Consider the following 25040-nt stretch of genomic DNA (forward strand, 5'->3'; position numbering starts at 1 on the left):
CGTCCATTTGACATTTCGAATGGGGAAGAAGAAAGGAAGAGCAACAGAAGAGAAGCCGTGAATCCCAAGCCATAAAGCAAAAAAGTCACAGAGGATGCCAAAATAAGGAGAAGATCGTGGGGGAATTTTTTTCACCTTTTTCTGTAAACCCTACTGTTATGAAGCGCCTTGACAACTAGAAAAAAATGCAAAATGGAAGCAAATCTAAGCAGCTGCAAATTGAAATATTGTCCGTTCTCCAATGTCAAAAATAAATAAAAAAATGTGTGCGTGTGAATTGAGAGACCCAAGCATGCAGATTGAAGAGATGATTTGATGTAAAGCCTGTGTAGGGTGGGGTTGTTTCTCAAAATCCGAGCATGATGTGTCAAAATCCCATTGCATCAATCTCTTCTCTCCCACCTCCCCCCACCACCTTCTCTCTTTTGAAATCTCTGATTGTGATGGATTGAATGGATGGATGGATGGGATTGCTGAGTCGATCCATTGCATGCTTAATTTAATCATTTCGTCTGTTGAATTTTGAACCACTCCATTTGTTTTATTTTTTTTATAGGTGTAAAATCAATAAATCAACTTCACCAACCATTCCTGCTCCTTTTCACTTTTTTTTTTTTTTTTACTTTCAGTTTTTACCTTTCTTCCCCTTCCCTCTTTTCTGATAGGAAAAAAATGTCCAGTTTCCACTTCCAGTAAGATTTGTTTTTCCTACACTGTAAAGCATTCATCGTAAATATGGCATAAAAGATAAGGTCAGGGCTCTCAGAAACTCAAGAGCTTTGTGTGATTACATTGCAACCCTTTTGAGATTTTTAACCAATATTTTTTTATTGGGTTACATTTGGAGGAAAGAAACTCAGGGTTTCAATCCTGGGTGCCAAGTAGGAAGAAAGGAGGAGGGACACAACCACTGTGGTAACCTCACTCGACCTTAACCTATCTTATTTTATAAATCCTGCTTCCGCTGCAGGCAGCAAAATTTTGCCATTTTCTTCAGCTCGGTATCAGAAATTGAGTACGATTGGTGAATTGATGATCAAATTAATTATAAGGGTAATAATAAAGTGGTTGAAATTACTAAGTTTGGATTTGGAGGGTAAAAATCTACTATATCTACAAGCCTTGGTTTTTAGCGACTTCCCTTCCCGAGTGTAATATTTTTGTCTTATGGGCCAAACGGTGGTTGTACTTCAATTAGCATGAAATTGTGATGTGTGTCAACCAGTAAAGGTGACTCTCAAACAGTTTTAAAAGTCAGTGTGTACCAAAATCCAATCTCTCTCTCTCTCTCTCTCTCTTACTTCCAAAGCTCCAGTTCTTTACCTAAACTTCAAAAGATTAAAGGAAGAAAAAAGTGAATGCGAATACAGATAAATGGTTTGCAGAAACGCCAGAAGCCTTGCATGCTATAGTTTTTTTTTCTTATGCTTAGAGATTATGATCTTCAAATTTGGCAGAGAAAAGAGTAGATAAATAATATAATAATTAACAGAGATAGAAGGTGTGTGTATTTAATTACCATGACCCCTATGGGGTTATTTATTATATGTACTGTGCTGACAGGGAAGATATGCAACAGCTTTATCGATACATGGTGAAAATCTCTACCTCTCCTTTTTTTTTATAAATCTTTTATTTATTTATTTATAAATTTAAAAAATAAAAGATTGAAAAAAAATGAAAATTTTGCGCTTGTTTGTTTCTCTCTCTCAAAACTCAAAAGGGCCCTCTCATAAAACTACTTTCTGTTCCCTCCGCTTCATTTTCTTCACTGACAGAGGAATACCTGCACACTTTCTCACGCACGCACGCATACTCAAAACAGAGTACCCTAGCAGCAGCAGCAGCAGCAGAGCCCACTCCCTCAGACACATACATCACTTTCTCTCTCTCTCTCTCTCACTCACAATATCTCTCTTTCTCTCTCCCTATAGAGTGAGAGAGAGATTAAGAAAGAGAGAGATATAATGGATATGATAAGAGCCATGGCAGAGAGTGATCAGAGAGAGAACAGAAGAGGACAGAGCAGAGCAAACACAGAGATTTTTCCAGCCATATCATACCTTACCTTATTATATCGCCTTTTCCCTCTGCCATTCCGATTCATCAACTCCCTATGAAAAACCCATCTCACACTCTTCCTCCTCCCCCCTCTCAATTTCTCAACCCAAACCCAACCTTTGCATCTACAAAACAAACAAACTCTTCCCCCTCCCACTTTCACCCTTTCTTAAACCTACATCAACATTCCTCAACAACCACTCTCTTTAACAGTTAGACCCTAAATTCTCTTCAATCTAGCTTCTTGATTGTTTTGTTTCGATGGACATCATGAGTTTCACTGGTCATTTTGATCACGGCAGTGACACCCATTTGCCACCAGGCTTTCGCTTCCACCCAACTGATGAGGAACTCATCACCTACTATCTCCTCAAGAAGGTCCTTGACAGCAGCTTCACTGGCCGAGCCATTGCTGAAGTCGACCTCAACAAGTGTGAGCCATGGGAGCTCCCTGGTAAATAATTCTCATGTTCATTACAATATTTCTTTTCAATTGAATTAATTACTTAATTGGTTTCTGAATGTTGGGTTTTGATTCATTTTTGCAGACAAGGCAAAGATGGGGGAGAAAGAGTGGTACTTTTTCAGCCTCCGCGACCGGAAATACCCAACTGGGCTCAGAACCAACAGAGCTACCGAAGCTGGGTACTGGAAAGCTACTGGGAAAGACAGAGAGATTTACAGCTCCAAGACTTGTGCTCTTGTTGGGATGAAGAAGACCTTGGTTTTCTACCGTGGCAGAGCTCCAAAGGGTGAGAAAAGCAACTGGGTCATGCATGAGTACCGCCTTGAAGGCAAATTCGCCTACCACTATCTCTCCAGGAGCTCCAAGGTCCTCTCTCTCTCTCTCTCTCATGCACATAGATTAATCTGCTGTTTTTCTTTAAAAAAGTTTTGAACTTTAGTGATCTCATGCTACTCTCAACGTGCATTTCCACATGTAAGGTTTAGATCTTTAATTAATATCATTTGTAGTTAGGGTTAGGTAAAGTAGTTGATGATGGTTGTCGGCACACTATATCTCATAACGAAATATCTACTAATGGCCGTTGGATTTCATCTCTTCTATGGTATAGGCTCTGTACCTTCATAGCATCAATCAAACACATGCATAACAGAAATGCGTCCTCTCCTTCATACTTCGAAACACATTGCATTTTCGTTATGATAATGCTTCTTCTGAGACCTACATTTCGAATTAATGCATGCATTATTTGTCTATTTATCAAACCCTACATAAAATCTTCTGCTAATCTGCTACTGGCATTACTAATAATTTGCGTTAAAAAGCTGATTTGTTTCACAATGTTCTCTGTTTGGCATTGATTCGAACACGTGCAGGACGAGTGGGTCATTTCCCGGGTTTTTCAGAAGAGCAGCGGGTCGACTACAAACGGACCCGGATCCAAGAAGACCCGAATGAGCAACGGCTCCACCAGCAGTATTAGTCTCTACCCAGAACCCAGCTCGCCTTCCTCCGTCTCCCTCCCGCCGCTCCTCGATTCTTCCCCATATCAAAATATGAACACCGCCGGCCTCACCGACCGTGACAGCTGCTCTTACGACAGTCCAATCCCGAAGGAGCACGTGTCCTGTTTCTCCACCAACCCCAACAGTGGCTTCAACCTCTCTTCCTCGTGCTTCGACTTAGCTCACGCCCAGCCTCCGCCGCAGCCAGGCTTCGGCGGCGTCTCGGCTTTCCCAAGCCTCAGGTCTCTGCAGGAGAATCTCCAGCTGCCCTTCTTCTTCTCCCCAATGTCGGGTCATCAGCCTGTCCACGTCGGCAGTTCCGGCGGTGGCGGCGGCTCAACGATCGATCTGGGTGGCTTAAGCTCTGCCGGCAACTGGCCGCCTCCACCTCCTCACCAGGAAGAGCCCAGGACCGTGGGCCCCACCGAGCTGGATTGCATGTGGACGTACTACAAGACGGAATGCCTTTGAATTTTGAGGGTCGTTTAGACTTTTCGTGGAATATGACCGGTGAAAGCAATTAGTGATAGGGGCAGTTTGGGTATTTCAGTGCACGTTTTCAAGTAGTTTCTATTTGTTTTATTTACTGTGTATGATTATGCTGACGACTCTATGACCTTGCGGGTGTACCGTGATGATGTTTTTTTAACTTAATTGGAAGGTAAAATTAGTAAGTGCTTATTTACTGTGGGAAATGCTGGGTGGTGGTGGTATGGTATATTTCTTTTTATGGTAATTGATTGGGGTAGTGTTGTGACCGGCTGGAGAGTCTGATGATCCGATGCAGGTGCAGCTGCATCATCATCATCATCATATCAGATGTTAATTATGTAAATATCGGTGGCTTTTTCTGATATGCTTTTTCTGATGCTTTAAAGCGACTTTAGACATATATTTATGTACTGTTTTGATGTTTATGATCAATGTGGACCTCGGTGAATTGGGATTTGGGTTTGCCCCATTTTAATATACTGCAGATGTACAGTGCTTTCCGTTTCATTATCCAAATTGGTAGATGACAAAGTAAATGTGTTTGGAATAAAGGATTAAGGCTATGGTCGTACATGCACACCTGAGTGACTCCCCATCATTACATTGACATGTTGTGTTCGTCTTTCTAACTTTAGGTATTGCGCGGTTATCGGTTTGTATGGCGCATAAAGAAAAAACCAAATTCTCTAAATATGAAATGGATCCCCAAAAAACACCATCTAAATGATGCATTTTTGTTTAGATTGTAAATCTTTGCTTAAGTATGAAGAGTCTGGTATTCAACACCTTACCGACAAGATCATCAGTTAACACAATCATACATCAAGAACATAAACCAATTTCTATGTGTTATATGTTATTGTGATGTGTAGCAATCGGTTCTGCAGGATATGGTTCAGCTGTCACAAACCTTGCATTATCCAACAATTCATTAATGGTTGGTTGAATTTTGGTGGACATAGACAGCTACCTTTCACGAGTGGAACATACCCTCTATCTCTAGGGTTAAGGGGAACTTAGGGACACTGGTTGGTGCTCTAGAAGAAGTGACACATTTAGTACTCTCTGTTACATTTGTGTTCTTTTTAGCCTATAGCTTAGGTCAGGGACCATCTAAAACCCTAGCCAAACACATTATGCAACCCAGCATTTAATTTTTCCTTCAGTATTTGGACGGCTGCCAAACACCCTTTTTCATTTTCATTTATTTTTTCTGCATGAAAATAAAAGAAAGAAAAAAGATAGAGAAATTAAATGGGGTATGCTAGCTGCTTGCCAGAATTGCTGTCATCACAGTGGGGGCTAAATTTGGATCTGGGTTTCGTTTTCTTAGAGCCATTATTTAAGTTGTGGAAGAAAATGCAGAGGTGCAGCAGCAGAAACCTCAGAGACTCAGAGGCTTGAAAAAACAAAAAATATTGAGTGTATCAAATGCAATCATGCCGGAAGTTGATCTCCTGCCAGGTGGAGGGCAGGCATTGGGGGAGGGCCATGATGAACGGTGATGATGAAGGTGGATGTGGTCAGCAGTTTTGGTACATTAAGGTTGAAATTTGGGGTTCGATGTGTGTATGTTTGGCTAGGCAATGAGTACTGCGACATATTTGGAAATAAGGTGCCTGGGGGTACGTGGGACCATTTGGGGTTTTGTTCATGGAAATAGGCATAGCACGCGGGGTACCCTGTTTGGTTTGAGTTTTCAGACTCTCTTGCAATGAATTTTTCTGATGGTGAAGTATGGGTTTGAAGCCAAACAGAAAACAACCAAACAACAAACAGCCAAACACCAAAAGCTGGGGTTTGGAATTTATGAATGAGGGATGTTGTTAGTTCATATATATCCAGGTTTCTCTCGTGCGTATGATTGCATTGCATCAAGCTGTCAAGCTGAGAACTCGTAAGGATGAGTTATTGTACAAAATAATTGAGATTATGTTGATCTGCCTTAGGGTTGGTGATGAAGATAATGAATTTTATCTTTCGGGATGGGGAAAGATCACAAGACTATCCCTTTCCATCGCGACTTGATTGTGATGTATCAACAAGTTCAGCTCAAGTGGTCAAGCTTTATCCTAGAATAGGGTAAGTGTTTGGGGAGCTATATGGTATGTTAGGAAGCCCTAGGGATGACAATTTGAGTCAAAACTATTGGAGAAGACCTTTATAGCCATTACAAATGGTATCACTTTGAGTCGTTACAAATGACATTGGCTTGAGTCTATTCATTGCCTATGCGTGATTCATAGCCATGATTACGACGAATCACGCCCAATAAAAGATAAGGGTATTTGCCTTCATGCACTTTGGAAGGAGACTTGGTGTTGTTCTTGTTATGAGGTGATTCATTTTAAAACCCAACAATTACTCACTGTATGTTATTTTCTTTTGGGTATAAGAAGACTATAAGGTGCACTTTTGGTTAACAGATTGGAGGACGTATATATGTATGACAAATGAAATTTGTTGATAAATTACACTACTAGAATATCTGGTTTTGAGCACAATTATTATTTGTGTTCTTTAATGCAAAATGCACAATTATTCGTGCTCTATATTGATGGCCACAATCCAGCCACTTTAAAATAGTATGTTTCCTATATAGGAGTTTCCATTGTTTATAGGGCACGATTTTACTTTTTCATGTCTTAAACTCAAAACTTCTGGGCATTAATATGGCATATATCTGACAACATCGACTGATGCTTTTGATTTGACTTTTGTACATGCATACAAACAATTCATTTGTGCCCAATGTATTTAATTTAAAAAGAAAATATTAGGATTGCCAAAAACCAATGCGCCACTCTCCCCACCACCTCTTACATCCCTCCACCACTCTAACTCTTCCTCGACCACTACCACTTCCTCATTCTCTCTCTCTCTCTCTCTAAACTCACTAAAATTAAAAATTTCCACCAAACTCGCACAAATACGTACATAATTAGATTTTAAAATTGGGCATAAATGAAAATTATGCAAACACACAATTTTCTCACTCAAATTAAAACAGTCAACATCTTTCAATACAGTCAAAGCAAAATCACTTTGTCTTACAATTAGAACAATGGACAACTCCAAACTTGTTAGGCTTGTCCTACAAAACACAAACTTTTCATTCATTCATTTCACAAAGAACGTATTCGACAATCCATAAGAATTTATAGCAGCACCCAAGAGAGAGAGAGAGAGAGAGAGAGAGAGATGATTCAAATTTTAGATATTTCACCTCTTTCAATTTACAATTGTTCATGGGATTCTCAAAATCTGTCTAAGTCTAATTGATCTCTCTAAATTTTCTTATTCTTGGTCGTATTATTCAGGTGCTCCTAGTGCTTTTCACAGTGGGGATGCTGTGGTTGGGAGGATGGTGGGAAGGATTGAGAAGATAGGGAGAAGGTAGGCATTAGTAAAAAATCAAAGAGGAGAATAAATGAGGCTCAATGAAGAATATATTAAACCTTTCAATGCTGTGGGGAGTTATGGTCTTGGGGAAAGCCACGGTGGAGGAGGAATGTCTTTCAATGAAGAATATGTATTTTGTTTTCTCCTGAAACGAGGAGTTGATAAATTGAATAAATTATCATTTTTAGAAGTATATAAAACCTAAACGCACAAAAAGGTTTTTCGTGCCCTATGAAAAGCACAATTAATCATGTTTTAAAATTATAATAATTATTCTAACTGACATTGAGGTGACAAGTTTTTCGTGCTCTTTGAAATGTGCCTTTAGGGCAATTTTCTAGTAGTGTTAGTAAAATGAAGTTATCAAAAATGAAAATAAATGAATATCGTTGTTTCTCAAACGATGAAGATTGAAGAATAAAAACATGCTCTAGCATATATATATATATATATAATTAAAAAAAACCTTAAAAACGTGAGCCCAACCCTCTATTATTAGACGAATACATTTGGGCCCAAGGGCTATTAATTTGGCCCAATCCATAGTCGGTAGAACACGTGTAAATTTCAGGTTCCATGAAGTCCATTGCTTGCCACGGTCGGTGCGCCTCTTTCTCTTTTCTTTCTCTCTTTCTCAGAGACACACACAGAGTGTTTCACTGCGACTGCTTGTGCTTTAAGCTATGGAGGAGTTCTCGGTGGACGACCCAACTCAGCTACTACAAGCTGCTTCAGATTTCGCAAATTACCCTGGTTAGTGGTAACCATTTACAATCGCTTTGTATTGCTATTTTTGTCAACCTTTTGAACTGAATATCATTGTATTTGCAGGTCTTCAGAACGACGCTTCAGTTAAGGAGTTTCTGGATCGCTTTCCCCTTCCTGTCATTCTTAAGTAACCTTTTTGGGTTTTACCCTTAACTTATTCTCCAAGTTTTTGTGCTCTATTTCTTTGGATTTCAATCTTGTTGCATTTTCATTTCAGGTTTTGTTTCTGGGTACATGAACAAGTGTGCATTTGTTGTTTTGTTTTGTTTTGTGTGTGTGTGTGTGTGTAAGCATGTAACTTTTGTATGATGGAAGCTGTCACCGAAATTGTTCATGAAACTTATAGCTCTTTTTGAGTTGATTATCTTTCTCTATGGCAGTGCTTTACAAACCAAAGCCGATGTACCTGGTCTAGAAAGTACGTTGATTGCTGCTTTGGAAAGGGTATTCCAGACAAAATATGGTGCTTCTCTCATACCCCACTATATGGTATGGCTTCATTTCTGTAGCTAACTGATTTCCTGTCACTAATGATTCACTTTCTTGTGAAAAATGAAACAGGGATTTTCATGAATTTGATTAGGATTCAAGTACTCCTTCTTTAATGAAAATTTCAAAGCTTTGTCTGCTCTTGCATCAGCTTATTATGATGTATAAGAATGCTTATAGGGGATGCTCTGTTGATGAACATGTTGCTCTGGTTCAATGCAATAAAATAAATTAAACCATACATGCCTTTTTGTTCTACTCTTTTTATTTTTAAAGTCGATTAATCTTCAGAAATAAAGAACCCTTTTTTGTTTTGTTTTTGTTTCTGCGTATTATATGTCTTCTGGGATCTAGATTCTTAAATATTTCTCTTTGCTCTCCCTTCAGCCTTTCATACAAGTTGGCCTGACAGCAGAGTCTCATGAAGTCAAATCTTTAGCATGTAAAACGGTATGTATAAAAATTTCTTATATAGTCACTGCTTTATTTTGAGATTGTTGAATGCTATTGTTCCTAATTAGAGAATATTGTTGTTTTCTTTGGCATATTATATACTTGGTGTCCATTTGTTCCTTGTGCCATTTTATTGAAATTTTCGGGGAGTTGAAACTTATCTAAGTACCAGACAATATAATTAATTAATTTAGCAACCGTCTTCAGGTTACTTACCTTCTGGAGAACTTGAATGAAGGTGCTGTTTCTGCAGCACGTCTTATAGTTGAGCACAATATATATCCTCTTTTGCTTGATTGCCTCATTAATGGGTAAGGTCTAAATATTAAGTTTATGATTTGGTAATTATCATCTTTTTTAGGGCAAACTGTTTCTACTTTTTATTTATTTCTTTGCCTTTATCTTTGAATAAACTCATGACAATGTGTCTCTTTCTGGTATGTAGCAATGAAAAAGTTGCAACTCTTTCAACGGATGCAATAGGGAAGATGGCTAGTTCTCCAGCAGGCATGGTACTGTTTTAGCATTTACTCTCTGAGTTAAATCTACTTGAATGTTGTTTTGATGAATACCTGCACTGTCATAACGTATCAAAATTTCTTGCTGTCATTATGTAGGATGTTGTTTTCCCAGCTAATACCAATGAAGCTACCGATCTTGGAGCTTTAGCAGCCCAGTGTTCACCACTGGTAGGGTGGTTGGAAATTTTGCTATTAATAGTCATATAGTTAATCTTTTATGAAAATTTAGCCCTACTTTTAGTGAAGAACTGTAAAATAAAAGTAGTTATCAGCTACGCTGGCTTATGTTCTTTTCCTGTTTAACAACTTTGTAGTGATATTTGCCCTAAATTTTATTGTTTACATGTGCAGCAGAGATATGTCACCAAAGTCGTCGTAACAAGTTGGGATAATTTTTTTATCAGTATATGTGGATGTACTGTTGTTACAGTCACTTAAATTAAAAGTTGTGCATTTATGATCTCTGTACAAACTTCCACAATCTTCTTCCAAAAAATAATTCCATGATCTATATTTGATATTAGTCATTTACTCTCTTATTTTAATTTATTTTATGGTATTCTCTTTGCTTATTTTTTCTGCTTGCTTTTAAAAAGTTAAATGTTCATAATTAATGTTTGCAGGGACAGGTCCGGGTTTTGGCTTTGATAGTGAAGCTATTCTCTATCTCCAGTTGTGTGGCATCAGCAATTCACAGGTCAAATCTGCTCAGACTTTTTGAGGCAGAAATCAACAACACAAATGATACTCTTGCAACCTTGAGCGTTTTGGAGATTATGTATGAGGTTGGCCATTGATTATCCATTCTCTCTCTCTCTCTCTCTCACTGTGCCCACGAGAACATACACAGCCTACAAAACTGCCTGTTTTGAAAGCTCTAACTCTTCATCTTAGCTTCTGTAATGCTCCATTTCATGCTATATAATGATTGTGGCTTACTACAAGCTTAACTCAGCATTCTGATATCCAGAATAACTGAAATACGTTAAATATATGGAGACAAAAAAGAGAAGCTCCACAGCTTTGTTCTAGGACTAATGTTTAGGACAAATTGTTGAAGTGTAGTTGCCCTTGATTTGCATATGATTATTTCTAATTGACAGATATCTATCTGAAGTTCTCTCATCTTTTCTTTTAGAGTCAATAGAGAATTCCCAAATTTTCTGGTATTGTTTTCCTTTAATCATCTCTTTTCCTTGATTAAATACCTTATATTGAAATGTTCTTGTTATATGTGCTCAATTGATCAAGTTGTCCGAGGTCGAGCATGGTAGAGAGTTTTTGTCAACAAGCACCCTTCTGCAACTGCTTAGTTCTATAATCAGGTGCTTAGTTGAGATAATATTTTCTTAGTATCAGTTTCATGTTGCATCCTTTAAACTGTTTAGGAGATCTTATAGACACACAACATAATATCGTCTTATGAATTTTGTAGCAATAAATCAATGGAATCAGTTTTAAGATCAAGGGCGATAATGATCAGTGGAAGACTTCTGTCCAAGGGGAATTACATGTTTGCTGATGAACTTAGTAAGGCTTACATTCAACTTCTGCTGTTCCAGATGCTTGTGAAATTTATAATATGAATAATTTCTACTTGCATCACTCCAGAGAATTGAGTTCCTCTTCAAAATATCATAGGACTTCTGTTTTTCCTTTCATCCTGAATATAAGATGCCCTGCAGTCCAGTGCCTTCATTATTTGTGGTGGCTCATGGGTAGCTTGTGTACCAGTTCTTCCAAGACGGACATTATGCCTACTTTTAGGGCTGCACCGTTGAGGCGTGTGCCATCCCATTTTCTGACCTAGAGAGAAGGAAGAAAAAAGTCTTCATTAGTCGGCACCCTTAATTTCTTTTTTATGTTTTGGCCAGCTTGTTTGTTTGAATTTTATCCAAGCGACCCAAAGCTGCCTCTAAATTGCCAGTAGCGGTTGACCCCCATTGTCCCTATTAGGTTGGAAAGAGAGCACTAGTTTTTCAGGGTATAACATTCTGGGTTGGATATATTTCATTAGGTGGAGTCGCAATATATTTTTGTTCTCCTACATGCTATTTGCTCTCTTTGGAAATTAGTCACAATAAAAAATGATTTTAAAGGGTACATTTTGAGATTTGTTACTTCTGAAAAATATATAATTGCTTTTTCTAAGATTGTAAAATGTGGTACTTAATTGATTTCGGTACTAATCTTGATTTTGCAGCTGTAAAAACTGTAGTATCAGCCATAGATAGGATACTTAGTTCATCAGAAACTCAAGATGCAGATGAGTGTGAATCTGCTCTTGAAGCACTGGGTCAAATAGGGTCATGTAAGTATGCCCGCAGCTGTTCTAGGCTTGGGAATTGGATTACATGAAGTGAAACATTTCTACCTATCCTCATTAAAAAGTCAATATTTATAGCTGTTGTTTTGGAATGATCTTAGCAATTCAAGGGGCGCAATTTCTACTTTCAAGCTCACCACCAGCTGCAAGACATGTTATTTATGCTGCCTTTGATAGGCAAGGACGTGGTAAACAACTGGTGAGTGAATCTAGTCCTTTCTATGTTTTTAAGTTCTTCCATCCCCTTATTTATATGTTCCTTATCATGTTTTATTTTGCCAATAGATTGAGTTAGGAAGGGTTCTCCTCAGTCAACTATCTTAAATCTTACAATGTTTTAGTGGTACCTCATCTGACAACTATCTTAAATCGTATGGATCCCACAACAAGTTTATTCTTTGATTGCATCCACTGACATATTGGGTTTGCCAATAAAATGATGAATTGGCTTATAAACATGGGATATATGTGGCGGATTCCTAATAATTGAAAGAGGATTTAGGGTTTATGGTTATACTGAACAAAAATGTTTTCTGTGGATCTGCAGCAAGACACTCCATGCCTTTTGAAAAATCATTCAGTATTCATTTAATTCCAACTTGGACCACAAGAACACACTCTTCCATTCAGATAAGAGGTTTGCTCTTGAGGCCTGGCCAAAGATAGTATCTGTTGTGGGTTGCTGACTTTACATTCTCTATTATACTTTAATTGTTCTTTGATGGCAAGGGCAGGCTGCCTTACATGCCCTTGGAAACATCTCTGGAGAAACTCGATCTGAAAACAGCATGATACTGACTAGTGATTGCAGAAGAAAGCCTCAGACGCTTGATTTATGAAACTGCATCTAAGAGCTCAAAGTTGACACCATCTGTGAGCAGTTTTTTCCTCCCTTATTTTTTTACCTCCTAAACATTGTTTCATAAACCTCCAAATTTTTTGCACTTGGGTGCAGGTCATTTTCATTCCTTTGCATGAATCCAACAATTTTATTTATCAAATCAATTGGAGTTCATAACTTTCATATGGATTTACATTTTTTTTTATAAAGCGTCCTTGTCATTCTTCATTAAAGTCTTGAAATGTGCGGAAGTTTTACTTGTTGTTGATGCAATTGGCAGGGTATTTTCCTATCTGTTCTCAAACAGGATTCAGAAACTCGTTTGGCGGTGAGACTACTAAAATCACGAATTGTGGATATTTTTGGTGGTGTGACAGTTGAATACTTTTATGAACATGAAAGTAATTGAACGTCTGGAGCTCAATTTAACATGATAGTTTTTCTCACTGTTTTCTCCTGAGCTTTACATAGGTCTTGTTTTTAGTTTGTGCTATGTGGCAGTGCCCCTTAATTCTGTTATTTTTTTTCATATGGAAATGGCAGTATGATATTTAGATAGACTGAATCTTTCATATTGTTGTGGTGTTTGTTGTTGTAAGTACTAATGACTCTTTGGAACACATTACTTTTTATATTTGGGTCACCTTTGGAAAGGTTCGTTGGTAACCAAAGCATAAGTATGTTTTAGAAAAGAACAATGAGCGATGTAAGTTTGAAATTGAAAGTTTTGATGATGCTTCATAGGATACATAGTGATGCTTCATGTGGCGATGTAGAAAGAACGAAAATATAAAATAAGATGATATACAAATTTATCATTATTACTACATCTTTATGCTTATATTTGAAATTTAATTTATTTTAGTATTTGTGGTGGTTTTTAAATGCATTTTCAGGGTTATAGAATGCTGACTGGGTTGGTGGCTCGCCCATGGTGCCTCATGGAAATTTGCTCGAAGCAAGAGATAATAAATATAGTGACCGATGCAACCACTGAAACCACAAAACTAGGTCTCTTTCATTTTCTTTATAGACTCATTCAATTTATTACCTTGCAATACTACATGAAATTGGCTTCTATTTTTCTAGCAATTAATAACAGAGATTCTTTCCTGTGTCAATGTAAGGGGACTCCTTTCCAAAATAAGTACCTTCCCCTGAAATATTATAACTACATAATACGTTACTTTCAGTGCTCAATCTAGGTGATGGCACATTTGGCAGACCCTTACCTTAATATGGTTTCCTTTGGCTTCTGGTTTTCTTTTGCACTTGGACTAAAGAACTGCTCTCATTTATTATTTTAGGTTCCGAATCTTACCTATTTCATGTAAATGAAAAATATTGTTCAGGTATGGAAGCCAGATATAATTGCTGCAAGGCAATCCAGAAGGCTTTTATCATGTCAAGTAAAGTTAGCAGCGATCCAGCTCTTGCTGGGCTTGCTGAAAAGGTTAGTTCTATTTCTGCATTACAGAACCTTCTTCACTTTTTTCAAAGAGTGGGGGAGGAGGTTTTGGGGGATCCCTGAGCACGTTTGGGAATTTTATTCAAATTGTCAGACCTGAAACAATTTCATGAAAATTTTGTTTGACCATAAAATCGTAGTCGGTAGTACTCAGTTGCCTTCGCATGTTTCTGTGCAACTTATTGGGTGAGAGTTGCTAACCATTGGAGAGATAATAGAACGGAAAAAAAATCTACGGTCAATAGAAAAATTAGGTGGTCTTCACTTTTTTCTTTTCTTTTCTCAAACAACCAATTAATTGAAAATGAGGCTCATATTGTGTATCTTCTCTTGTCCCCTCCTTTTTCTGTGCAGTTGTATGATGCTGTTAGAAAGGGTCCCTACGTTGCTAAAAGGCTTGAAGCTCAGCCTACAGTGGTTACAGATGACAGATTCTAGACGCTGGCAGGCATCAGCAACTGTGTGCAGCCTATGAATTTACTGTTAACACATGTTGCATACAAAAGTTTGTTTAAACTGCGGAAACCTGTTAAGCTCTGAATTCTCCTGAATGTTAAGCTGTGAATTTAAAAATAATTATTACCTGTTCAGAACTGAAACATGTAAAGCTAGAGAGGAATGTGGAATTGTGGAATTCCATATTTGCCAGTTCAAAGAAAGTTGTAGAGTTTCTCAGAGTACAAATTTCCCAGTAGGGTCGAGAGGAATATGGATTCGTTGACCAATTCTTTTTCCCTTTTATACAGAAAATATGAGACCCATTAGCTCTCAATCGACTGGTATATTTCTTCCCAATCGAATTCTTCTTCTCCGTAGATGAAAAACCAGAAGAAAAGAATCGCTCAGTAAAGCATCCATTAAACATTTAATCCCAAAAGGAATTAAAGAAGACTGTACTCTTCCAATTAAAACAATTCGATGTTTCTTTAAGGAAATGTTTTTCACTATGGTTGTGTCAATATTAGAAGGGTGAATAGAACACATGATCTCGGGTGTACAGAAATAAATAATATTTTCTATTATTATTTAATCCATTTTGAGTTTCAATTTGCAAAAATATTTTTTATTAACAATATGAATAACAATAACAAATATGCCAATACAATAATATATTATTCCGCCATCAGGGAGAGAAGAGTAATTCCACCAGCAGGGAGAGAAGGGGAATTTCATATCCAGTGGATAAAATTCTGAGGAAGAAACACTCTGTATTACAATTTTTGAGGGAGAGAAAGAGAGAGACAGAGAGACAGAGAGAGAGAGATGGCAGCTGCTGTTCATTGCCTATCTTCGTGCTTGGCCCTTCCTTCCAAACTCAGCAACCTTTCCCTCAATGGCCCTTCTACTTCTTCTGCAACTCATTCCACCTCAACCCACTTCACTTCTCTCAGTTTCTCCGCCAGCCTTTCTCACAATTTCTTCTCCAAAGGTAATCAAAACTCTCGCTTTCTTGCAATTATTGCATTCCTCTTTATCTGTCTTCTTCTTCGACATTCACACCACAAAACATGAACAATTAAGCACAATGGGGTGGAAAATTTTGCCATTTCTGGTCTAAAGTTTTGGTTTTTGCGTATCATATCACCCATTTTTGAGAAACCAGACAGAGCATGATATTAATTCAAAAGAGAATTTTTTATATCTAGTTTCTTTTCTTTTCTTTTCAGGGTGTTTTTCATTGAGCCCAGTTCAGAGGCCAACTCGTCGTTCTGTAGTCTGTGAGGTTGCCACAACGAAGAAGCCTGATTCTGCTGAAAAGAGAGCTCGGCAGGCTGAGAAAAGGCGCATTTACCACAAATCCCGGAAATCTGAAATCAAAACCCGGATGAAGAAGGTACTTTTCTTTTCGTAACTGATGGGTTTTGCTTCTTTTGGCTTACATTGTCTGCAAATTTAAGTTCATTCTGATTATTTCCGATGAATATGTGACGATGCTTTGACTAGTTACTATGAGTTATGAGTGTGATGAATTCATATAATTACTTCTGTTTCCGATGAATATGTGACGATGCTTTGACTAGTTACTATGAGTTATGAGTGTGATGAATTCATATAATTACTTCTGTTTTACTTATTCAGTGTTAAGAGTTTGGTGTTACAGGAGACTGCTTTCTTAATCAATGTGTTGTGTATTTTCAGGGCAGATAGTAATTTATCCACTGCTTGGTGTATAACTGTAAATAGAATTAAAGAAAAACCTCATTGTATATTTAGTTGACTTACTTTGTAGTACATATGAGCGCACTGCGCTGGTGCTTGTGCATGCCTTATTTCAAATGCCACATTGAACCTTTAATGTTCAGAGATGCTTTCTGAAGTCAGTTGGAGATTTACTTACTACTACAACATAAAGCATATTCTGTATTTCTGCTATTTTTATGTTTTCTTGGAGTTATGGAGGTTTTAAATCTCAGCCATGTCTGTTAAGTTCTATGAGCTTTTGCTGGGTTTCAAGCATAGTAGTGATATCTCTAAAGCAAGCTGTATTTTGTTGTCAGTAATACAATGAATCTATTTATATTGGAGAAAGAAAATTACAGTTCACTCAAAGATCTCAGCACATTCCTTTCTCCTACAGAATGGCTATCCTGCATGAGTTAATAAATGGGAATAACCTATGCACTTTTCGATACTTTAATATCCCCTGATACATGACTAAGGCCAAACATTTATGTGTATGTGTGTGGGTATGCATATGTTTTTGCACAGTAGTATTCTTAAGTATAGCTTCTATAGCCATGCCATGCCCCAGTGTACAGCTCTTGACTTGTCACCATGTTTGCTGCCTTGGTTTCTCATTTGCAAAGAGCGACCATATAAGTGTCTAATCAAGGTTAATGACCAATTTCTACAGTTGGTCTCATTACTTGGTTGATTAAATTATACTGGAATTAGTTAAGAGCATTTCTATGGAGAAGCGGATAGTTCATGGATTATACTGATATATTAACAATATGCTTTTACTTCCTAATCTATATATTTTTCTTTGATATCTTTCTAAGTGATTTGAAAGGCAATTTTACCAAAGACTAAGTGTTGGATTGGAATTAAGTGTAATGAAAGTCGAGGTAATACCTTTCTCTTGATCTCTATCCTTAGGGGTCAAGATATATATAGGAATGAAGTTGTGCTGAGAGATCATTTTGCTTATTATTTGGAGCATCATCTTTGGAAAAGAAAAAAAGAGTAATTTCAGAGAAATTGGACATTAATTGAGGAGAAGTTGTCAGGATGATAAAAATGTTACCTGTGTGTTTATTTGCTGTAAGGAATGATATAAAAAATTGTTCATAGATTGTGTTAGAAGTCATGAACGTGTATAGCTTATCCAGTGGCATGATGCCTGTTTGATTCAAACGGGTTCTAAAGATGATCTGTCTCTGTTACTCTGTGTGTGTGTGTGTGTGTGTGTGTGTGTGTGTTGTTTTCCTTCTGTTTTTTAATTTCTATTTTCTTTTGGCTCTCATGTGTTTGCATGCCCAGCTGTACAGAATTTGTATTTATTAATGTTAGAAAGGGCATGGATCTGAATACATGGTTATCAATTACTCTTAAAAGTGCAACTGAATAGGAACCTTTTTATGTCCTCGTACGAATTCATTGTATTGCCACTTTGAAAATATGTGGAGAAATGAAAAGTTGAAAGACCCCTTTAAAGTTTTTACCTGCTAGGAAAGAAATGCATTAGCATTGTAGAAATTCATGTTCATCAATTTTGGGCTGCCGATTATTGTTTCTTGGCTACCATTTTCTAGGTTTTGGAAGCTTTAGATGTGCTCAAGAAGAAACCAGATGCTACGCCTGAAGAGGTGCTTTCAATTGAGAAGCTCATTGGAGAGGCATACTCCATCATTGACAAAGCAGTGAAAGTGGGAACCTTGCACAGGAATACTGGAGCACGCAGAAAGTCTCGACTGGCCAGAAGAAAGAAGGCTGTAGAGATCCACCACGGCTGGTACACCCCAAATCCTGAAGTTAGTGCATTGATAAAACCCCTTTGTTTGGTTATATATTCTTTTGTTTCCTAGAACTGTGTTCGTAGGTTGTAATTGTATTATTATTCCCATTAACTTTTGTGTTGAAAATGTGGTTGTGCCAAATATAGTCTATTGACTCTTAGTGAATCACTCTTGACATGGCACCAGAGCAAAATGCTGGTTATTGAAGAGATGCGCTAGAAAAAGATGGGTTTGGAGAATGTGGTGTGTGGTAATTTTCCTAATGCACGCTTGTTTTAACCATGTTATTTATTAGTAGAGGGAAGCCATGTTCCACTTCCTTTGTAGGGTTGAAATGAAATGTTCGTATAGTGAGTGAGTGAAGGAGAGATATTTGATGTTGGGTTTTAGGATAAAGCATTCTAGTGTACACAATTTCGGTTTTTTTCGTGCAACAAGATTTGAACTGTTTGATTTATTCTCATTTCTCACTCATTCCATGCCATTTAAGCTATAACTTATTTGGGTATGATGTCCTCACAAAAAGTGACAATGGATATTCCCAAGTAAATACAGGATCTGTTTAAACTTGGAAAAGGCAGTTTGCTGTTAGTAGTATAATGTTATGGTATTTAGTGGAACATGAAGAAAGTTTTACATGAGAGAGAGCCCAGTTTTGAAGTGAACCATTAGAAAGCTGAGTTGCTCAAATATCCAAAAAGCAAAAATGCATTGAATTTCAAAGTTGAATCCCTCTCAAATTAATTAATCAAAGGGTGGAAGAGGCATTTAATTGATGAAATTATATGATTTTTTTATTTTATACAAGAACGATAATATTTTATTAATAAGATAAATAAAAACAAGTATAAAGCAACTAAGGTGTCGAATATGGATACAATTTCTCTAGTGACCAAACACAATAATAAGTTGAATTGATCATGAGAGAATAGGCACAACCCAAAAAATGATTAAAATCCCTGAATCAGCAATTAGAAGCATGTGCACTCAAACATGCAATGAAGATTTGTCGCGCAACGGCAAAAACGACAAATCTGTATTGAAAGCTAAAAGGAAATAACATATCCATAACAAAAAATGAACCACATCAAAGTCTAAGTATGCATAGAATCCATGTTTCCATAAACAGAGTGAAAATCACTACATTGATGAAGTTGAACATAAAAAAGAAACACTCCAATATAATAACACTAAGTAGACAAACATGTAATACTAGCTTCCTCAGGTTGCAGTTGCAGTTGCAGAAGATCCTGAAGAGCTCTCACTGTTTTTCTCTGTAGACGTTGTAGTTTTGCCAGTAGCTAGCATAGACTTTACAAACCCATCATTTTCAGACTGATCCATAATCTTTGTGGCACTCATCTCTCTCGCAGCCAAGATCCAACATATGCTCCATAACGGACACAGCAGCAGCACTACTACGTCCAGCAACATCTTTCCAACCATGGTGATTGCCTGTATACCAAATAAATGAGAACCAATCCATAATGCCACTCATGAGATGTCTGAAAAGAGGCAATTTTCAATCATCGGAATCGTATATATTTTATGTTTTTATTCAAGATTAGTTCAACCCTGCAATAACTAAGCCAGATTCAAGAATTGAGAGATTCGCATTGTATTTCAATTATTCGAACTACCTATTTTTTAGGTATTCATTCAAAGATATTTATGCAAAAAAAAAACAACACTTTAATCTAAAATCATTTAACCATTCAAAGATTATCATTTTAATGTTTTCTTGAAAGTTTATTTTGTTAGTCACAACTAGATATCTTAGTGGTTTTCAATTTATCTAGGTTTTTGCAAGAATGATCTATGAATGAAACTTGACAAATAGACAGTTCAAATCGTTGAAGCAAAATTCGTAGTGATACCCACAATGTGATAAGATTACTTGAGGGATCTACCAAAGGAATTGTCTCTATATATTTTTCGGTCAACTAAAAGTCCCTACACACACACACACACACACACACATATAATTCTCTATATTGAGGGATCCCTCAAATAATTTTATTTGAGAGAAGAAACCTTTTAGGGTCTCTTACGACGATTATTTTTTCAACAAGTCAAACCATCTATTTTTCAAATGTTCATTCATAGATCATCCTAATTCTATTTCAACCCAAAAAATTGACCACATTAACTGACAATCTGATATGGCAATTGATGTGAATAAATGATATCAACTGACATGAATTAATTCATTTAATTCTTTATTTTAAAATATTTTAATTGATGATTTGCAATAAAATAGAGAAAATGATATATATATATATATATATTTTTTGTTGTTAAATGTATATCTATCTATATCGTAAATTATCGGATCGGGTAATACTTAGATGTGAAACTTGCAGACCTCATTGTTTGTGATTTATATATGGCTCAACTTTAGTGTTCGTACGTACTCTGAGAATCTGGGTAGAAACAGGAGTGGATGTTGGAGATTCAGAGAAAGAGCCTGCTGCAGTTCTCTCCTCCTTGTTATTTCCTTGGACACTGGATTTCGGTGACAGGTCATCATCGACATTGATTTTTGTTTCGTTGGAGTTGGAGGTGGAGGCAGGGTCATCTACATCGGCGTTACCTGCACTGCTCTTATCCAAACTCCTTCCGAGCGACATGGCCTCCATCTCCATCTGCAGAGCCTAGTTGTAACTTGTCTGCGCGCAGAGGCAAGCGTAAATTGTTATATATATCTATACATCACGTCAGGTTGTATTGTATAAGTCAATATAAGAACAATACCAGGTGCAGGTGGTTCCTAGGAAGGCTAGCGATGAAAGCATTTTTCAAATGCCTAGCAAATCAATTGTTTCCACGGGTGTTGAATTAGAAAACACACTTCACATGATAACTATGAGTAGAAATCAATACATTCAGACGCAACCTAAGAGCTCTGATTCTTTGTAGACTTGGTAGTTTTGCCAGTAGCTATCGCAGACTTTTACACTCCAATAAATTCCCTCATTCACAAAGCCTTCATCTTCTAAGGTTTTATAAGGCGAGGGGTAAAGGTGAGGCGTTTTTAGTCTGCCATGCGAGGCCTGAGGTCTACTAGAACTACCACACAAATGCTGTTTCTCCGCATTTGAGCTGTTGGTTGTAGTTTTGCCAGTAGCTACCGTAGACTTTACACACCCATAAATTCCCTCGTTCATAAAGCCTTCATCTTCTAAGGTGAGGACAGTGGGTTAGCCTTCCTTTGAGTCTTGATCCCACACCTGGGTATAAGATGGAGGAATGGAGTTAGGGTTGCAGAGGAAGAGCCTCCTGCAGTTCTCTCCTTCTTATTTCCTCGGACACTGGATTTCGGTGACAGGTCATCTGAGTTGATTTTCGTTTCGTTGAAGTTGGAGGCAGGGTTCATACTGGCTGCACTACTCTTATTATCCAAACTCCTTATGAGCAACATGGCCTCCCTCTCCATCTGCAGAGCCTTAGTTGTATGTTGTCCGTTGGCATTGGGTATATATAGACGTCTGGTTCTAGCAAATCGATTGTTTCCACTGGTTTTGTTTTGTGAACTTACATGAAATTTCTCTGTCGAAATTTTTTAATGGTCGAACCTTCATTGTGATGTGAGTGATGAAGCGGTTTTCATAATTAAAAATACATGGTTGTTTCCTCTAAATCTATGTGGATTATACTATCAATCACAAGATTAACAAAAGAAAAAAGCAAAATGAATGTTTCTTTTTTCACCTAAATTTTGAGAAGTAATTAACCACTATGACAATTTGCAAAAAATGAAAACTTCATTCCTCAATCTTCATTCGTGAATGGATGAATCAATATATATTGAAAACCAAAGTTACAGAGAAAAAAAAACATATTTATATATATGATACTTCAGAAGCTATAATTTATACATGCCCCGTCCTCAAGTGGTAGTGCCAGGAAGGAAGAAAAGTGAGGGAGAAGGGGCGAACGGAGAAGGGGGGCTTGGGTTTGACAAGGATGAGGAGAATAGGTGGGATCATTTTACAAAATGGTAAATTGTCTTTAAAATTTTGAAGATAAGATGAGTGGGGAAATAGGACAAGAAGATAGGAAATAGCAACACTTTTTTCTTTTATTAAAACTATTAAAGCTTCGTCTTTAGAGAGAAACTCTCATGCAACGGGAATAACACTTTTTGCTATCCCAGGTCAATAATGCAATGACACGACGATAACTTTTTCACGTGTCATTGTGTTATTAGTCGGGATAGCAAAACAATGATATCCCCATTATAGGTAAGTTTTTTGCGCTTAAGCAGAGCCGGAAGAGGCCCCGACCGGCTAGAGTCACACTGAGGATCCCCTAAATCCAAAATTCTGTTATATATATATATATATATATATATATATTAAACAGTAGCAGCACGAAAGACAGTAGAAGCAGCAGCACGATGGGCAACAGTAGCAGCACCTCGTATTGCGAATTCTTTAGAACCATGGTGATTATCGAACAAGTACCAACCGTCAGTGAGTAGTTTCTAATTAAACACAGTAAGATTAACTGACGATACTCAGTTATTCACAATAAAAATACCAAGAATAAACAAATAATACATCTGCAGATGATGCATCAAAACTCCTATCAAGAGACATTGCCTCCGCCAGCAATACTGTCTGTGTGAGTAGCTTGAAGCTTTGATTGGTATATTATATAGAGTAGGCTTTGTTTAATTTGTTGGAAACTTCAAACTAATTAACCTCCCCCTGGAAAAGGTTATTTAAACCAAGTCAATAGTTGACACTAGGTGTCTGGCAAATTTTGGCAACATGGACTAAATTTTCTATGTGGAAATTTATCTGTGTTTGCAACTTCAGACGTGGTAAAGCAACCTGTGAATGCTAAAGAGTGCCACCAACAATGCAGATAGAAACTCATTTGCATTGTTAAGAATTGTTCCGCAAGGACAACAATTTCAAGTTTTCAACATATAACGAAAATGAGAATGTACTTGGATAACTGTATCCCTTGTTCCAAAAGGGGCATTTTGCAGTTCAAGTAAACCTAAAACTTAAAGAAAGCTTTTACCTTGCTCCCTTTTTGCTCAAACATCTGTACTCAAATCTCCTGTCAAACTGTCACTTCCCTTTGCTAGCTTTTCTGCTTGTCCACCATCCTTCTTCCACTTGATGTTCAGAGAATGCACCAATATTTCTGTCCTTGGCTCTGGTATCATTCCCTTTGAAGTCATTTCACGAAAATATCGCAAAAAATCCTTTATCCTTCCCTTGTCATGGAACCCGTGAATCATAATGGTATAAGATCGCTGGTCAGGTCCCAACCCATTTCTCTCCATCTCTTCCCACGTATATCTTAGTCTTTCCTCACAATCCCACTCCATATACAACTTCAACATCAAATTGTATGTGTCACTAGTCATCTTGCATCTACTTTTATCCATCCTCTCCAATAGGCCAGGAACTTCCTCTGGCTTCTTCAAGGACTTGAGTAAGCAATTGAAAGTTACTTCATTGGGCAAGCAACTTCCACCCTTATGCTCCATTTCATCCAAAAGTTCATAAACCTTCTCCATGCGCCGTATTTTGCATAGGTGCTTGATCAGTGAATTATATGTCGCTGCATTCGGGAGACATCCTCGGAGTTTCATTTCCTGAAAGACTTCCAAAGCTTGAGGAATTCTCTTCTTGAAACAAAGCGCATCGATCATGCAGTTGCATGTCACCACATTTGGGTTGCAACCCTGATCCCACATAGCTTGAAATAACTTGAGTGCTGTTCCTAATTTCCCCTTCTTGGTCAGAGAATTTATAAAAATCCCATATGTAAACTGATCCGGCTTGCATTTAGATGCAATTATATCTTTCCAAAACCTTTTTGCCTCACGTACATTTGCTCGTACACACCATCCATTAAGAATGATATTCCACGTCTTTATATCTTGTTCAAACTCTTTCCCCTTCTCGTTAAACAAAGTTTCCGCAACTTCTACATGCTTATACCGGCACAGCCACATCAAAAGCTTCTGAAACGCAACCAAATCAAGCTCGAGACCAAACTCTTTCCTCTTATAAAACGTAAAAATTGCTTCCTCCACCCTATGTGCAGCCGCATATCTATTGAGCAAAATCCCATATGTTCCTTCATTGATAAGCCCCTCTCTCTTTGACATTTCGTCGAGCACTTGGGAAACCTCATCAAAAGCCCGCATTTTGCCAAGAATGTCAAGAATCTCGTTGAAACAATCAGACCCAGGCAAATACCCAGTTCCTCCTCCACCTTTACAAGCCCAAGTGAAGAATACATAAGCTGGTTTCCAATCAGACCTGTGCCTCCTGAGCACATTCAAAACCAAATCCTCTGTCAGCACAAACCCACATCGGTCAAGAGCTCGCTCAATCTCCTCAGCCGGCTTGTCCCTTCGAAACTTGAGGATGTTTTGTATGAAAATAGCCGTTTGGTCATCTTGGTCTTCCCCAAACCGAGCCTTTTCTTCAGAATTTGCAACTGAGTGTACAAAACAGGGCGTCTTATTCCTACCCAGAAAGTAAAATTGGGATATCTTACTGAAAGTCTTCAGACTTTGGGTTCGTTGGGCTCTGAAATTTGTGAACTTTCACAAGGTAAGAGAGGGGTTTTTGTGCAATTGGGTGGTCAGAATGATGGGTTCTGGGTTGGGTTTGGAATTCTAATTTGAAATTTTGTTGGATGTTCTTTTCCCGGGAAAGAGTTCTCAAGGTTTTGAATTTGAATCCCATGTTTGGTTTTTTCTTCTATTGGGGGCGTGCTTGGGCTGGAAGAAAATCATTTCCTAGATATGTTATAT

General features: G+C 37.6%; 4 protein-coding genes across 4 annotated transcripts; 3 read left to right on the top strand and 1 right to left on the bottom strand.

Moving 5' to 3' along the window:
* The first annotated feature begins 2188 nt into the window (after window positions 1-2188).
* Window positions 2189-4206, top strand: LOC103326067 (protein CUP-SHAPED COTYLEDON 2-like). Its single transcript, XM_008228274.2, has 3 exons — window positions 2189-2515; window positions 2610-2893; window positions 3403-4206. Exons 1-3 carry the CDS (start codon window positions 2323-2325, stop codon window positions 4000-4002), a joined length of 1077 nt encoding a protein of 358 aa, XP_008226496.2. The 5' UTR covers window positions 2189-2322; the 3' UTR covers window positions 4003-4206.
* A 3795-nt stretch (window positions 4207-8001) lies between these two features.
* LOC103326066 (ARM repeat superfamily protein) lies at window positions 8002-15063 on the top strand. The gene is given in 18 exon segments (XM_008228273.2): window positions 8002-8178; window positions 8257-8320; window positions 8574-8682; window positions 9070-9132; window positions 9343-9446; window positions 9581-9647; window positions 9753-9824; window positions 10280-10441; window positions 10908-10981; window positions 11092-11186; window positions 11860-11967; window positions 12084-12181; window positions 12717-12788; window positions 12790-12855; window positions 13104-13151; window positions 13720-13834; window positions 14176-14276; window positions 14646-15063. Coding segments are annotated over 18 exon segments (1572 nt in total). The 5' UTR covers window positions 8002-8108; the 3' UTR covers window positions 14730-15063.
* A 370-nt stretch (window positions 15064-15433) lies between these two features.
* Window positions 15434-18489, top strand: PRPS20 (chloroplast 30S ribosomal protein S20). The gene is made up of 3 exons (XM_008228272.2): window positions 15434-15720; window positions 15959-16125; window positions 18047-18489. Exons 1-3 carry the CDS (start codon window positions 15555-15557, stop codon window positions 18317-18319), a joined length of 606 nt encoding a protein of 201 aa, XP_008226494.2. The 5' UTR covers window positions 15434-15554; the 3' UTR covers window positions 18320-18489.
* A 1076-nt stretch (window positions 18490-19565) lies between these two features.
* On the bottom strand, window positions 19566-25040 carry LOC103326126 (Tetratricopeptide repeat (TPR)-like superfamily protein). The gene is given in 3 exon segments (XM_008228333.3): window positions 19566-19705; window positions 23285-24788; window positions 24790-25040. Coding segments are annotated over 2 exon segments (1671 nt in total). The 5' UTR covers window positions 24973-25040; the 3' UTR covers window positions 19566-19705; window positions 23285-23300.

This window comes from Prunus mume, linkage group LG3, assembly GCF_029339155.1.
Source record: "Prunus mume cultivar Tortuosa linkage group LG3, ASM2933915v1, whole genome shotgun sequence".
NCBI lineage: Eukaryota > Viridiplantae > Streptophyta > Magnoliopsida > Rosales > Rosaceae > Prunus > Prunus mume.